The sequence below is a fragment of the Lacerta agilis genome, chromosome 8 (genome assembly GCF_009819535.1).
Source record: "Lacerta agilis isolate rLacAgi1 chromosome 8, rLacAgi1.pri, whole genome shotgun sequence".
NCBI lineage: Eukaryota > Metazoa > Chordata > Lepidosauria > Squamata > Lacertidae > Lacerta > Lacerta agilis.
The window spans coordinates 17541265-17555923 of NC_046319.1; the positions used below are offsets into that span (position 1 = coordinate 17541265).

Genomic DNA, 14659 nt, shown 5'->3' on the forward strand with positions numbered 1-14659 from the left:
ACCGGACAGGGCTGATGTAAACTGGAAGCCAGCAACATAGGGAAAGGCACAGATTCCCCACCTCAGAATTATCACAGAACTGAAGGACAATTTACAGGGTTATTTTTTTTTTAAGCAGAAAAGTACTCACATGGCATTTCCACTGCTTCATTTTTCACTGTCTGCTTTCTGACTTACTTAAGGACTGTTATAAATCCAGATGGTTCAAACACTTACATAGCAAAATCAGATCTATTGGTACTGACTTGGAACTCTTGTATAATTCAAGTGAGCAATATATTTATTGTAATATTCAAACCAGATTAAGGGACATTGAAAAACAAAACATTACATCAGCTGTAAATAAAATTTGCTCCCCCAACTTCTATGGTTTAAATACAACAGATAACAAGGTCACTTATACAGGGGTACCTCTAGTTACAAACTTAATTCATTCTGGAGGTCCATTCTTAACCTGAAACTGTTCTTAACTAGAGGTGTGCTTTCGCTAATGGGGCCTCTTGCTGCTGCTGCGCTGCCGGCACACGATTTCCATTATTACCCTGGGGCAAAGTTCTCAACTTGAGGTAACTCTTCCAGGTTAGCGGAGTTTGTAACCTGATGCATTTGTAACTCAAGGTACCACTGTATTTCAAAATTAATAATTCCAGTCCAACGCAGGGCCTTTATGTTAGCTAGACTGAATGTTTTTCCCTCAGCTTTTGTCAAGGGCAGATATTTAAACATCCCCAGAAACGACAGAAATTGTGGGTGTTCTTTTATCATCCCTTTTTCTGGAACCATATTATATTGGTTTTGTATATTAGCCATACATTCACACTCCTACCGAGCAATGGAGGCTATCGTTTCATGCATCTTGATGGAAGTGACCTCTCACTTCATGCCATAAGGCAGCCTTCCCCAATCTGGTGCCCTTGAGCTCACAATCATTCCTGACAATTGCCCATGGTGCCTGTGGGTGATGATAGCTGCAGTCCAAAACATCTGGAGAGCACCATGTTGGGAAAGACTGCCATAAGGGTTTTAAAAACCCTGCTACAGGTTTTTTCTAAAATAATCTTTTAGAGTATTCTTTGTTGTCTAAAATAATCGTATCTTCTAGGAAAACACTAGTAAAATGGAGGTAAATGCCTTCAACACATTTCCCTGTACTGTGACTAATTAAATTTAAGGCTTCTGTGTAGCATACTGCAGTGAAGCCAGAAAAGTTTGTAGCACAGCCCACTTTAAAAAAAAAAGTCTGCATATTTGTTCTGTCTCCATGTAACACAATTATTTAGCCAAAGGACACAGGCAAAGAATTCCTGTTTCCTCTTGAAATCTGTCAAGGCAGCTTAGTAGGGTACAGACCGCTTTCCGGATTTAGAATTCCTTCATAATTGCCTTCCTCTGCTGTATGTCAGGTTCTTAGAAGCTCCCTCCCTGTCCCCAAAGTCTACATTACAGCATATGTAAAACACTGTAACTGTTCATTCAGCATTTTTGGCAACTCGGTCAAACATGAATGATTCCCCATAAATTGTGCTAAAAAGAATGTCTTGCAGTTCACATCACTTTGAGTCAACATTAGCAGTGGAAGCAAATAACAGGCATCTCCTTCCTCTACTCACACACCATTGTTTTTAGGTCCCATCTAATTTCTGTATTTTAAAAGTTGTTTTTAACATTGCGCAAATGTGGTTTAATAATAGTTATGTTTTAACTGTTGTAACCCACCTTGGGACCTTAAGGTTAGTTTGAATACTCCTAATAATCATGTCACTTAACTTCAGATTCTGGCCAACAAGTTTCAGCAGGACAAGCAATAGGAAGCCGAATTCAAATTGGGAACATTAGTTGTTGTTGGCTCCTTTTTATGTGTGGGTAGCTTGCCCCACTGGCTGCAAGAGGTTTAATGTACTTTGATTTTTTGACCTCTTGTTCAAAAATCTGAAGACTAACAAACTTAATGCTGGGAAAGGCAACAGATGGCCAAGCAATGCTTATAACATTAGACATACTGAAGGCTACATCTAAAGGACAAAGCCCAGCATAAGTAAGAAGGTGAACCTTCTTATTAAGGTGCTGCAAGGCTCTTCGTTGCTTTTGTTGCAATGGACCAACACAACTACCTTTCTGGATGTTTTCTGCTTTACACACCCTCTGATGCTGAATAGAAAAAGCACTTCAAGGCAATAGTTGTTGGTCCATCGTCACATGCAACAGGCAATTTGGGACAGCATCTGTGAACTGGATGCAACTCCTTAAGCACTACAGATTAAAAAGATGAGGCTGCAGGACTCCAACCACCCTCCCCGGCATGAATCTTCCATATGATTGCTAACCAGTGTTTACAGTCAAATCAGTTTTGAAACAAGCTTCAACCCTGTGCATACCCAGGTTAGCAATAATCAGAGTTAAAGCTTGCACTAATTTAAGCCTCAGCCATGTTTTAAGTCCTCCAGGAGAAAGCACAAAGGGAATGAGACTGAGAATGTGATGCAGTTATAGGATTGAGAGCATTACATATAAATCAGACAGGTGACAGCGATAAATTAGGATGATTTAAGGAAGCTTTACTCCTGCGGTAAGCATAGCATCTGCTGCCAAGAAAACCGAAATGGTGATCATACAGCAACATTTCAACCAAGTTGAAATCCCTCAGCTTTGTTCTTCATATAAGCAATTTTTCGGTTGTTTGTTTTGTAAAAAAAAAAAAAAAATGATAACACCAAGATACTTTTGATTACATGTTCACTGAGCAACCACCTACCTGGGCCAACGTAGCATCAGCACATGCTTTCCTAGCATCCTGAAAAAAGGGAGAAATTGAGAGTGTCAGAAAAATGGAATATGCTCATTGATATGACTTGATCTTAAGCTACTATCTACTTATATGAATAGATTTCACAAGGTGCTGAAAAATGAAGAAACTGGGGTGACCCAGTACATGCGTCTCAAAGGAGGATCTTATAATCCACAAGTAATTTAGAAAATGAATTATAGTAAATTTGGGTGTACATCTCTCTCACTTTCTATCAAACTTTACGAAGTTGCTTTGACTGTGGAAGTAAAATTAGGGTGACAAAATAAGCACTAAGATCTCATAAAGCTAAGTAGGATAAAAAAAAAAATTTGTGAAACCCCTTTCTCTAGGCACAGACCCAAACCAGCTGAGTACATAAAGCTGTACTGCTCACATTTTTACAAATAGTACATATATAATAATCAGCCTTCAAAATAGCATCTAGCTGCTATAAGTAGCCAATTAAAGCCACTGGAGAACTCTATCACTGACTTTAAAGCTACTAACAGAGATTTAAAACTACTAGTAACTCTTAACTGACTAAAGGATCAGGCAGCAAGTGATGTATCCATCCATACATCAGTAAGGAAGTTGAGATGGTTTACGACAGGAGTTCGGAACCTGTTTCAGCCTGAGAATTAATTACCCTTGTGGGTAAATCTCTGGGGGTTGCATGCTGGTGATGAGCTTGTCCATCCCACCCCCCTCCAGTAACCCATTCAATCCCTACTCACACACAGTCATTTAAACCTCCCTTCCTCTTATCTCTCTTTTATTCCTTCCCTTATCTCCCTTTCTCCAGCAAATGGCTTAGAAAAAAGGCAGCATTTCAGGAATGGGACCTGTTTTCCTAAGCCTAATGGGGCACACCAGAACAGGGATTTTCCAGGGGTAGCAGTGTAGGGAGCCATTCTGATAGAGCCACATCTCCCCCTAAAAATCATGCATAGCTTAACTGGCTGTAGATCCTCCAACCCTACCTTACAGCGATACTGCAGCCAGTCACCATAAAACTATTTTCAAATAAATGAACTAGAAGTACTATTGTGAAATACATCTGAGAATTCTCACCACATATATCCTTACAAAAATCATGTGAAGTAGGAGAAACTTCATTTTTTTATTACAGACAGGAGGAGCAGGGGGTCAAGATAGGGTGTTTTCCCCCAAGGCCCCTCAAAATCAGCTGCTTTGAATCTTACTTTTCTTTCCCACTCTTACTGCAGCCATGTAAATGCCAAGTAGGAAAACTTGTTTAACACATGTTTTTTCATTATAATTATTTTAAAAGCACTTGAAATTTACAAAGCACAGCACAAATATTTAATACAAGACAGTCCCTGCCTGCAGGCTTACAATCTAATAGACAACACAGAAGAGAAAAATAAATAAGTGAAGCCAGGCACTAATTTCAAGTTACTTAGAATGGAAACGGTTGAGGGAAAGGAATAAAAGTGGCTTTAGTTCTACTGATCTCACAGCCATGGCAGTGAAATGTCCCCCAACCCCATCTCTCCCTCTGCTGCAGCCTGGTGGAGAGGAGTAAAATATAGAAAGCCTCCAGGTTTTAATGCCACTCTCATGTTGTGTGAGACACAGGAAATTATCAAGTGCTCAAATTCAAAGTGGGTTGTGTAGGGACACATGTGACATAAACAGCTGGGAGTAGAGGGAGAGACTACCAGTTAGGAAGTGTAATTGACTAGCAAGACTGCACAGAGATATTGAACAGCAAGTTTCCAGTGCACCAGCAAGTATGCCCTTTCACAAATTCCTAAGTTCAGTGGGGTTTGCATAGGAGTTCACTACAATGTGTGTCAACAGTTAGGTTACATAGCTCTTCTCAACAGTAATAAAAAAGAGTGGGGAAGAGCCTCAGAAATGTCTGCTGTACTGTAGCTTCTCAGTACACCTCTTGCTGTGCAGTGTATTTGTTCTTATTTTAAACAAGAGAGCCACACAGGAAAGCAAGATAAAGAAAGTCTCCTTGCTGAAGCCAAAAGCTTTCATTTTTGTTTAAATTTTTTTAGAATTAATGAAGGCAGAAAGACATGGATATTAATTTCTTTAACTAGTTATGTATACAGTGGCTAGATAATTTGTGAGTTGTCCCACAACAGTCTTTTATACTGATTTTTTTTAACATTAAGCTATTTTATTTAGTTTAGGAAGGATGTGGGGGAGGGATGATACAATGGGTGGAATTCCATATCACGCTATTACAAATGTTCCATTTGCAAAAGCTTTTTCAGCTTGCCAGATGGAACAATTTCCCCTACCCTTCTCCACGGTTTCAGAGTTTCTCCCACCCACCCTCCAGCCAATGGGGCAGGGGAGGGAAAGGCAGAGGTTCCACTGACAGGCTACATTAGGTGAACCCTGCCCAATGATTATGCAGGCTGTTTCTGAGAAAATACTCAAGGTCTAGCTCATAGTTTGTTAAGAAAACAGTCCTAATGAGCATCTTCATTAAGGGTTTGGGGAGCTTTTTTTTTTTTTTAAAGCACCTGCTTAAAAATGCAGCTTGCAATCAACATAAAAAAAACTGTAAATAAATGTACTCAAAGGATTCTAATGATGAGCAATTTGTTGCCAATGTTATGCAATGGGGTGCTGCATTCATATATGGGAAGTCCATTTTCAAAATCTTGGATACTTCTAAGACACCCATCCATACATCACACTGCCCAGAACAAAACAGAACTTCTCCTGCTCCTCTACTATTACTTCTATTGAAAACTGTTCCAAATTAGGCAAGAAGTACATTTAAACTTAGTCTGCCTCAATTATCCAACTACTTCGCATTGCAAATCATGGAACTAGGTGTACATCTATGTGCAGCATAATAGATCCCTGCCCGTATATGTTACTGGTAGGAAGCTATTTCAGTGCTTTGGTAATCTGCTCGAGTTAACCTCCAAGGCACACAGACACAGCACAACTCATAATAGGATTTCCTAAACAGGTAAGCAGTGTTCTGCTCTTAATCACTCGACCGAGAACTGAACTACACATAACTGAACCTTCAGGAGAAAGTAGAGTAGTAAAGTAAACACAATGAACTCAGCATTCAGTGTGTAATGCACACACCTTTAATGCATACATAGACAAATGCACATGAAGAGCTGGTCTGGGAAGTCTATGGTGCCATCTCCCTTTTGGGAGGGATTCCAGTGGAGGGGTCAAAGTGGGGCTAATTATGCTTCTCTTGATTTCTTGTTCACCACAGTCAGTTTTGTAAGACCCCTAACTACTTTTGTTTACACAAAGTGTGTTTGGTCAGAAGTTGTATGTTATTTACACTATTGTGGCTGTCAAAAGTCTTGTTTCACAATATACCTGTACAAAATTATGCATACATTGTTTAAATTCTGTGTTTAATAGTGTATTTAATGTAGCTCTACTGGTTATTGATATATACATACACACACACTCTCAACCTAAAATGAGATTGCCTCAGTTTAAAGCAAAACTGCAAATACTATGCATCCAACATAAGCTCAGGTATATGTGACCTAAAATTTTTATGCCGGGTCAACAGAATGATCTGCTTTTATTATTTGTGTAAGCTTTCAACCAGAAGGGAAGAAATTTTTTTTTCATGGAAAGAAGCTTGATGTGCCTTGACTGAAAGTAATGCTTTTTTCAAACTTCTGGAGGGCTTTGTAAGGGTTTGGCCCTGAAAAATGACTAATAAATAAGTTTTTTAAAAAAAGTTATTTAATAGTCACTTTTCAAGGCCAAGCCCTCACAAAGCCATGTAAAGAAAGAAATAAAAACAGTAGAATCTCAAAAGGTGCATAAGGGATACTGAATGAGATCATCAAAACTGTCTTTAGAAAAGGCAACAGTAAAAAGTTCTTAATTAAGGCCTTATTGAATGACAGAATTGAAGAGTTAATATCTTCAGAGTGCAGCATATGAAAATTAGCACCTTGGAATAAGTAAAATAAAGGGTTGGCAGGAAAAAGGAAAATGAAATTCAATCTCTGCCTTCTACTACTTAAGAACTTTTCCAGCATGATGCAGTTATTTGTCCACAGAGAAGCAAGAGATAGCAATTATATAGCACATATGTGCTTCCACGTGTTACCTCAGTAACCACCATACTAAGATCAGTCAGTAGATCACAATAAATGACTAGAAACTGTGTTGACAGCAGCTTGCCTAAGCTGATGGCAGAGATGAGAAATGAGCCTGGGGTTTTGTAGCATACAGCTCAGCCCCATAGCTGCTTTCCTCAGAAAGAAATGCCAAGTAGGAACAAGCAAAGGTTTATTTTCTGGAATAAACATGTTATATTCCCCAAATCAGATTTCTGTGCATTTTGAAAAAGAATGGTTCAAGCAACTGTGCACACCACCATTATTTTTATATGTGGTGGCTAAGTTATTTTGACACTGATTTGCTGAGTTAATGTGATGGCCTGAAATGTTCAGTTGCTTAGGGAAAGAAGTGTGTAGTCCAGCTTCTGTATCGGAGAAAGAAGGAAGCCAAGATGGCACAGCTTTGCTAAGGGGAGTTTCAACCCTGGCAGGGAACTTCTGCCAGCTGCAGCTCCTACTGCCCCTGCATGATTCTTACCTATAACCATAAAGGGAAACTGAAGATGAAGAAAATGGACGGTGTAAAGGATGAATCTTTTGAATAAATTAGTAGAAACCTGGAGCTGAAGAACTGGCTAGTTGCTTCTATTTTTAGAAGGTGGCTGTTGTCTGGAGAGTTTCTGTGTAGTCCCTCTTCTTTTACATAGAAAGAAGCCAGATTATACTAACCTCTGAAATGAATGGTATTAGGCTGTAAATCTCAAGACACTGAAAATGTACCACCATAAAGAGCAGTTTTTAAGTGCCATCTTTGTGTGTTTTGTGGTTATATTTGTTCTTAATGTTGCTTAAATTGCTTTACTATACATTTATTTGTTTTGTTAATCACCTGGGAAGCTTCAGCAGAGATGTGGCCTAGAAATCTTTTTATATAAAAGAAAAGCTCTTTATTTTAAAATGGCAGCTCTTTTAAATAAAACAAATAGGTTGTTTTAAAATCCCCCTCCTACCACACAGATTAATTTGAGAGAGAACGAACACACCCAAACTTCCAGAACAGGTGAGAAAGGCAAGATGTTTAGTCTATAATACTTACTCTGATTTGGTTTTTCAGTTGCTCCGCCTCCTGGCGTAACTGGTCAAGTTCACTCATCTTCCTGTACTAAAGGTGTGCTTCTATAACACCTCTCAGATGCTCAAAAATCTGGGAGAAGTAAAAACAATGTGAAGTCAATTGAACCTTTTTAAAAAAGAAAAACATTATAAGTAACTATGTTATTTACAATTAAGCTAATATACATAAAATAAACATAAATAAAAGCAAAAACCAACATTGCATTAAATAATTAGCTAAACATAAGTATCCTTACAAAGTGCAGTCCTATGCATGTTTATTCAGAAGAAGGCCCAAATAATTGCAGCCTTCATCTACGTTACTTAAAGACTGTTTATGTAACTTTAGGTCATAGCTAGGGTGGAGTATGCACTCCGCATTAAACTTAGCAACACATGTGGATCCAAGGTAATCCAAATTCTATACTAAGTAAAGCTCAGCCCTACAGACTATGTAAATCGTGCCAATCTGCATGTTTCTCATAATTTGCATAAATTATTCTGGTTTTTTATATTCATGGGGAGGGACAAGGAATGATGTGTGACATGGAAGCTCTACCACTTTCTACTTAAAATGTTCATCAATTCCTCTGGTTTGAAATTTCAAAAGACTTGCTTCATACATTTTCTAGATCAGCCTTCAACACTCTTCCATTGTCTCCCAAGACAAGCAGATACCAACTAGTGTTCCCCAACCTTATCCCCCTGCAGATGTTCTAGACTACAATTTTTGTCATCTGAGCCACTGGCCATGATGGCTAGGGCCAATGGAAATTGGTAGTCCAAAACAGCTAGGAAGTCGCCAGTTTGGGGAAGGTTGTTTATAAACATATTTGCAACTACAAAGAAGGTAACTGCTTTTTTTTTTAAGGTGAAATCTAGAATCCACTGGAAGCCAATTTCTGCATCCAACATATTCTGCAAGCCTTCTGCACCCTTGTGGAATGCACACATTTGCCTCTCTCAACTTACTGCTAAACTTACAGTAAACTTACTGCTTACTCTCTCTCTTAACTTACTGCTAAAAGTTCTAATCACTTTAGGTTACTGCCGTCTTGCTGTTTCACAAATAAATAGAAGAAATTTAAGTTCACAGAGCCAATTCTAATATTCAAATATTTCATCGGAAATGGCATTTGTTATTAAAATAGCAGTTTTAAAAATCTTGATTAAGTAAGATATCTCAGTTCAGCATCTAAAGAAAGTATAGAAAAAACAGGGTTTGCACGGTTTTGCCCTATAATCACCATCAATAATATTTATATACAGTTTAATCTGCGAAATTCCTAAGTGGTTTACATAACATAGCAAAGAGTTTGTGTTGTACCCTTGTGTGTGGTAGGAATAGTTAATTATATAAGTTCGCTTCCATTAAAGTACAGGGACTGGGAATCAGGGTATCTGGAAATTAGGATATGTTCTACCCTCCATTAAGGGATTGCAAAAAAGTGAAAACTGTGAAATTTTGATTTATTATCAAATTAACTAAAATCTGCTTCTGACAAGGGGCACTTAAGTGGAGTGTACTGTAGTCTCTCACAAAAATATAAACTGTGCCAGAAGTGGGTATGATATAGCAGCAAACCTGTGATTCAAACGCATCACACACAACATGGTAACTATTTATTTTGAGCTTTTATCCTGTATTTTTATGTTGTTAACCATCCTGAGATCTTTAGATGAAGGGCAATCTATACATTAAATAAATATTAAATGATTGGGGTATGTGTGTGTGAGGAACAATAATTATTTTGAGGTAGCTACAAACACACTAGTGATGTTATGGGCCAAAATCCCCTTTACACTGCAGCTCCTCAAGACTTTTTTTTTTTAATCAAATCCCAAGACAACCTTGGAATTCAATGCACACAGGATTGAGTCAGTGTGCCCACAACCTCTGCTCCTGCTACTTCTTCCCCAACGAAGTATATCTCATGTTATTTCTCCCTCATCATCTGCCTACCATAGCCTTACATTCTTCTTCCCAGCTAGTCAACCCACTGATTTCCCCACCACCACTCCACAGCCAGGAACACAATCTTCAAAGTTAGTCCTTCATGGACCCTCTCCTGCTGTTTAAAATCGCCACCTTCTATACTTAGGTGACATCCCTTTTCCCTGTGCTGTATGTGGGGGAAAGAGTTGGGGCAAATATATCTGACTTTTCCAATAGCCTCACTTGAACAGAAAGCTACATAAAAAACAACCCTGAACAAGCAAAGTGACTGGTTTTAGCAGTACTTAAAACATATTCTACAGTCAAATGTTGTACTGATATCACAACTTTGAAGTTGTAAGATCAGAGATTGCAAACTTTGAAAGCATCACTTCTGAGGCTGGCTGCTGGTGAGGCAATTCATCTATGAAACCCAACAAACCCTAGCCATGGAATTAAGAGAATATTTATATTTCACTTTATATGAAATTCTGCTTAGGTCTAAAGAACTACCACCATCTAGTTACTATTCTAATTTCCCAAGTATTAACAATACATTCTAAAAACTGGCCAAAACATACTTACAAGACACAGAGCCTGTAAACCTCCCCAGTCCTGTGAATTTCAGAAGCTACTGGTACAATTTCCACATGAACACAGGCCTGAACTGCCTGTCTTCTGGTAGCAGTGTCATTGTTAAGCCTTCATAATCTCTTGTCTGAGCTTAACTACTCATTCAAATCCAGTTAAGGTGAAACCTACATTTTAACACCTATCACTATCCTCATCTCTTTAGAGGAGAGTCTGTCTCAGAAATCCTGCCACTTTGGGGGTGGCTGGGAGTGCTGAAGTTCCACTATTTAGGAGTCATGAGCTACTGATTTGTGAGGCAACCACACTGAGCATGTGGTCCCAACCTAATGTAATATACTACTGTGGCAAACACAATTATCAGTTCCTCCTTATTTGCTGCTGCTAGCTCTTCTGGTTCTTTAAGTCCAAGAGAAGCAGCTGCTATAAGCACCACATTCCTCGTGCCCTGTACTAAGAGCAGTGCTGAAGTCCTATTGGAACTGGCTCACAGTGTCTCACATGGCAGGAGACAGCTGTCATAGCATCCCTGTTGTCCTTTCTGGCCCAGGCAGCAAGTACCCCAATGCAAGTGTATCCTCCAGTCTTGCCCTGCCAAACTCATTGGTCTCCCCAATTCTATCAAAGCTTGTTGGAAAGGATGGGGGGGGGGATCTTACAAGATTCACTTTCTGCACAAGTTCTTTATTGCTGGTGCACAAAACCAGATTCATTTTATCCCAAGGGTGCTTAAAGAAAACTACATAATCAACTAATAATCACTTTCTGCCTAAATGAGGTTGGGATGACATGAGTCAAAGTGCTTGCAAGTTGAAATGGGCCAGTATTCTCATCTTCCTCATATTTTCAAGACAGCACAAAACCTAAAGGGCCTAAATGTTTAAAGAACAGCCTGATGAGGACTTAGCACAGTCAATAGCCACACAATGAGCATCAGCCTGAAAAGTAAATCAGAAGGAAGAGAAGAGCAGGGTGAAGGAATAGCTGACCGCAACCCTGAACAGGAATTATAAAATGCAATTATGTGGTTGCAGGTCCCACCCGCCTATAAATTAATTTCAAACAATCCTTCAGTCAACACTCTCCCAACATTCTATCACTCACATCAAGGCCAAGCAAAAGGATCAAAAAGCAGGAAGAGGCAACTTGATTCCTAATGGCTGCAATATAACCAAAGGTGAGTTGCAAGTTTTGCTCCAACTCCAATGGTGCCTCTGAGTGCAAAATGTTTTCTTTCTCCTGTAAGAGTGACAGACTGCCATTCATTCCTATGAGAGACTAGTGCTGAATCCGGCACTGTTGTACAAAGGAGTGTATCGTTATCATTATTAATGTTAAGGGTCGTGTTATTTTAAAATTTTATCTTCTGTCTAAATGCTAGAATGCCTGCAACATAAATGCCTTTCTCCACACATATTTTATCTTTAAAATGATGGGGATTTTTGCTAGCACTATATATGCAAAGGAGTGTCTGAAACCACTGTTCCATTAGTTACCGGTATATTTATTGAGGTGGGGGTTATATGCTACTTATAACTATAATACACCACCAGTCACATTAAAAAGATGATTGGGTATCAAGGATAACATACTTAGAAAATACTCTTCCATGCAACGTCATTGATTACTAGAAACATGTCTAATCTGCTGTCCAATTTAAATCCTCTTATCAAAACTGATACACAGCCTGCACCCTTTCAGAATGTGGAAGTACAACTTAAAGTACAAGTAAAAGTATAACATTTTAAAGTTGTGAGTTGGGAGGATGAGATAAAAACAAACAAACAAACAAACAAACATGGATGGCAAGATTAAAGCAAAGGTGCAAGCTTGAATGGACATCGGGTAGATAGGAGAATCTCATAGAGATGTTAAAATTTTATAAGAAAGTAACTTTTATTCAAATACAGCCGTACCTTGGAAGTCGAACGGAATCCGTTCCAGAAATCCATTCGACTTCCAAAACATTTGAAAACCAAAGTGCGGCTTCCGATTGGCTGAAGGAAGCAGAAGCCCCGTCGGACGTTCAGCTTCCAAAAATAGTTCCCAAACTGAAACAGTCACTTCAGGTTTGTGACGTTTGGGGGCCTAAGCATTCGGGAACTAAGCTGTTCGACTTCCAAGGTATTAGGGATAAGCAGCACCAGCACTCTTGTTTAACAACAAACATTCAGCTAAGTGAGGGGACTCACTTGAAATTTACATAAGGACAGCCTGCTGGATCAGGCCAATGGTCCATCTAGTCCAAGATCATATTCTTAAAAGCGGCCACATAGATGCCTATGGGAAGCCTGAAAGCAGGACTGAGTGCAGTAGCTTTCTTCCCACCTGTGCTTCTCAGAAACTGGTATTCATAGACATACAGTGGTACCTCGGGTTAAGTACGCTTCAGGTTAAGTACGCTTCAGGTTAAGAACTCCGCTTAAGAACAGAAATCGTGCTCTGGTGGCGCAGTGGCAGCAGGAGGTCCCATTAGCTAAAGTGGTGCTTCAGGTCAAGTACGCTTCAGGTTAAGAACGGACCTCCAGAACGAATTAAGTACTTAACCCGAGGTACCACTGTACTGCCTTTGACAGTGGAGGTAGAACACAGCCATCGTGGCTACTAGCCATAGACAGTTTCATGCTCCATGAATTTGCCTAACCCTTTTCTAAAGTATTCCTGATTAGGTGGCCTTCACATTCCCATTTTTACAGTATTGTTTGCGGAAGGAAAACCTTAGATGAATTTAGGGAGGTCCAAGACACATGGCCAATGGAAGAAGAATGTTGCTTAAGCACAACAGCACCAATTGTAGGCTGAAACTTGCCACATTTAAACAGATATGTATGATCACCAACATATAAATGATTCTTATTATGCACAGTTATGACATTAATTTTCAATTATCTGTATTATTTGCCTTCTGAGCCTCAGGCAGAATTTCTGACAGCAGACCTAAAGAGTAAATCTATCTTGCTATCAATTAGGAAATTACTTTTAAATGGGCCTTGGTTTTTAAGAAAATATACAGGTCATGTTTACTTATTTTTAAGGTGGTCAATGTTTAGTGTTTTTGACTGGTTTAATCAACTCTTCTTTTTTCATCTTACTGTTAATATCACATTGAGTGTGATACACACACATGGTGTGATATAAATTGAAATAATATATACTAGTATAATATAAAATTTCCTGTGTGTAGCACAAACTAACCGATTTTAAGGATTGTCTGCAAGTTACAGCATGGGACAAGAAGGCAGAATGTACATGTGTCTCTTGTTTACTTTTCACTGGATGTTGGCTCATTCTCAAACAGAAAAGAAAGTAATGTGCACATGTCCCCTCTGTAAGGCGATAGTTGGGCCCTGGGAACGTGGGTATTGGCAATGAAAAGCATAGTCACTTGCTCATTCTATTCTTCCACCACACTGTCACATTTGAACAAATCCCAAATTTTCTGTTGAGTATTTTTAGACAAGATGTGAAGAAATAATTAAGGACACTACTTATGTATGCAACAACAGCAGCAAGAATTTTAATAGCACAAAACTGGAAGATGGGAGAAATACCATCCAAAGAACAATGGCATGTAAAGTTGATGGAATATGCAGAATTAGCAAAATTGAAAGATAAACTACGTGAAAAAGATAATAGTGACTTTGGAAAAGAATGGGAACCTTTTGTAACATATTTACAGAAACAATGTAAAAGTATGGATTCTTCGGCGGGGTTTAAATAAACATAAGGTAAAGGTAAAGGTACCCCTGACTGTTAGGTCCAGTCACGGACGACTCTGGGGTTGCGCACACATCTCGCTCTATAGACCAAGGGAGCCAGCGTTTGTCCGCAGACAGCTTCCGGGTCATGTGGCCAGCATGACAAAGCTGCTTCTGGCGAACCAGAGGAACACAGAAAAACACCGTTTACCTTCCTGCCAGAGCAGTAACTATTTATCTACTTGCACTTTGATGTGCTTTTGAACTGCTAGGTTGGCAGGAGCTGGGACCAAACAACAGGAGCTCACCCCATCGCGGAGATTCAAACCGCCAACCTTCTGATCAGCAAGCCCTAGGCTCTGTGGTTTTGACCACAGCGCCACCCGCGTCCCCTTAAATAAACATATATAATGTAATTAGAGAAAACAAGAAAGAGAACAATGTGATAATATACGATATATAAGCAGCAGAATGCAACAAGTGGACAACA

The 14659-nt window shown here is 39.2% G+C and overlaps 1 protein-coding gene across 7 annotated transcripts in view; it reads right to left on the minus strand.

Moving 5' to 3' along the window:
• The window catches only part of GNB1 (G protein subunit beta 1), a 75294-nt gene that overhangs the window by 17597 nt on the left and 43038 nt on the right, over positions 1-14659 (minus strand). For all 7 annotated transcript variants that reach the window (XM_033156369.1, XM_033156372.1, XM_033156368.1 and 4 more), the window contains 2 exons: positions 7928-8035; positions 2753-2791 (listed from right to left, as the gene is read on the minus strand). In XM_033156369.1, coding sequence (XP_033012260.1) covers positions 2753-2791; positions 7928-7984 — 96 coding nt within the window. In that variant the 5' untranslated portion in view covers positions 7985-8035. The remainder of the gene's footprint in view (positions 1-2752; positions 2792-7927; positions 8036-14659) is intronic.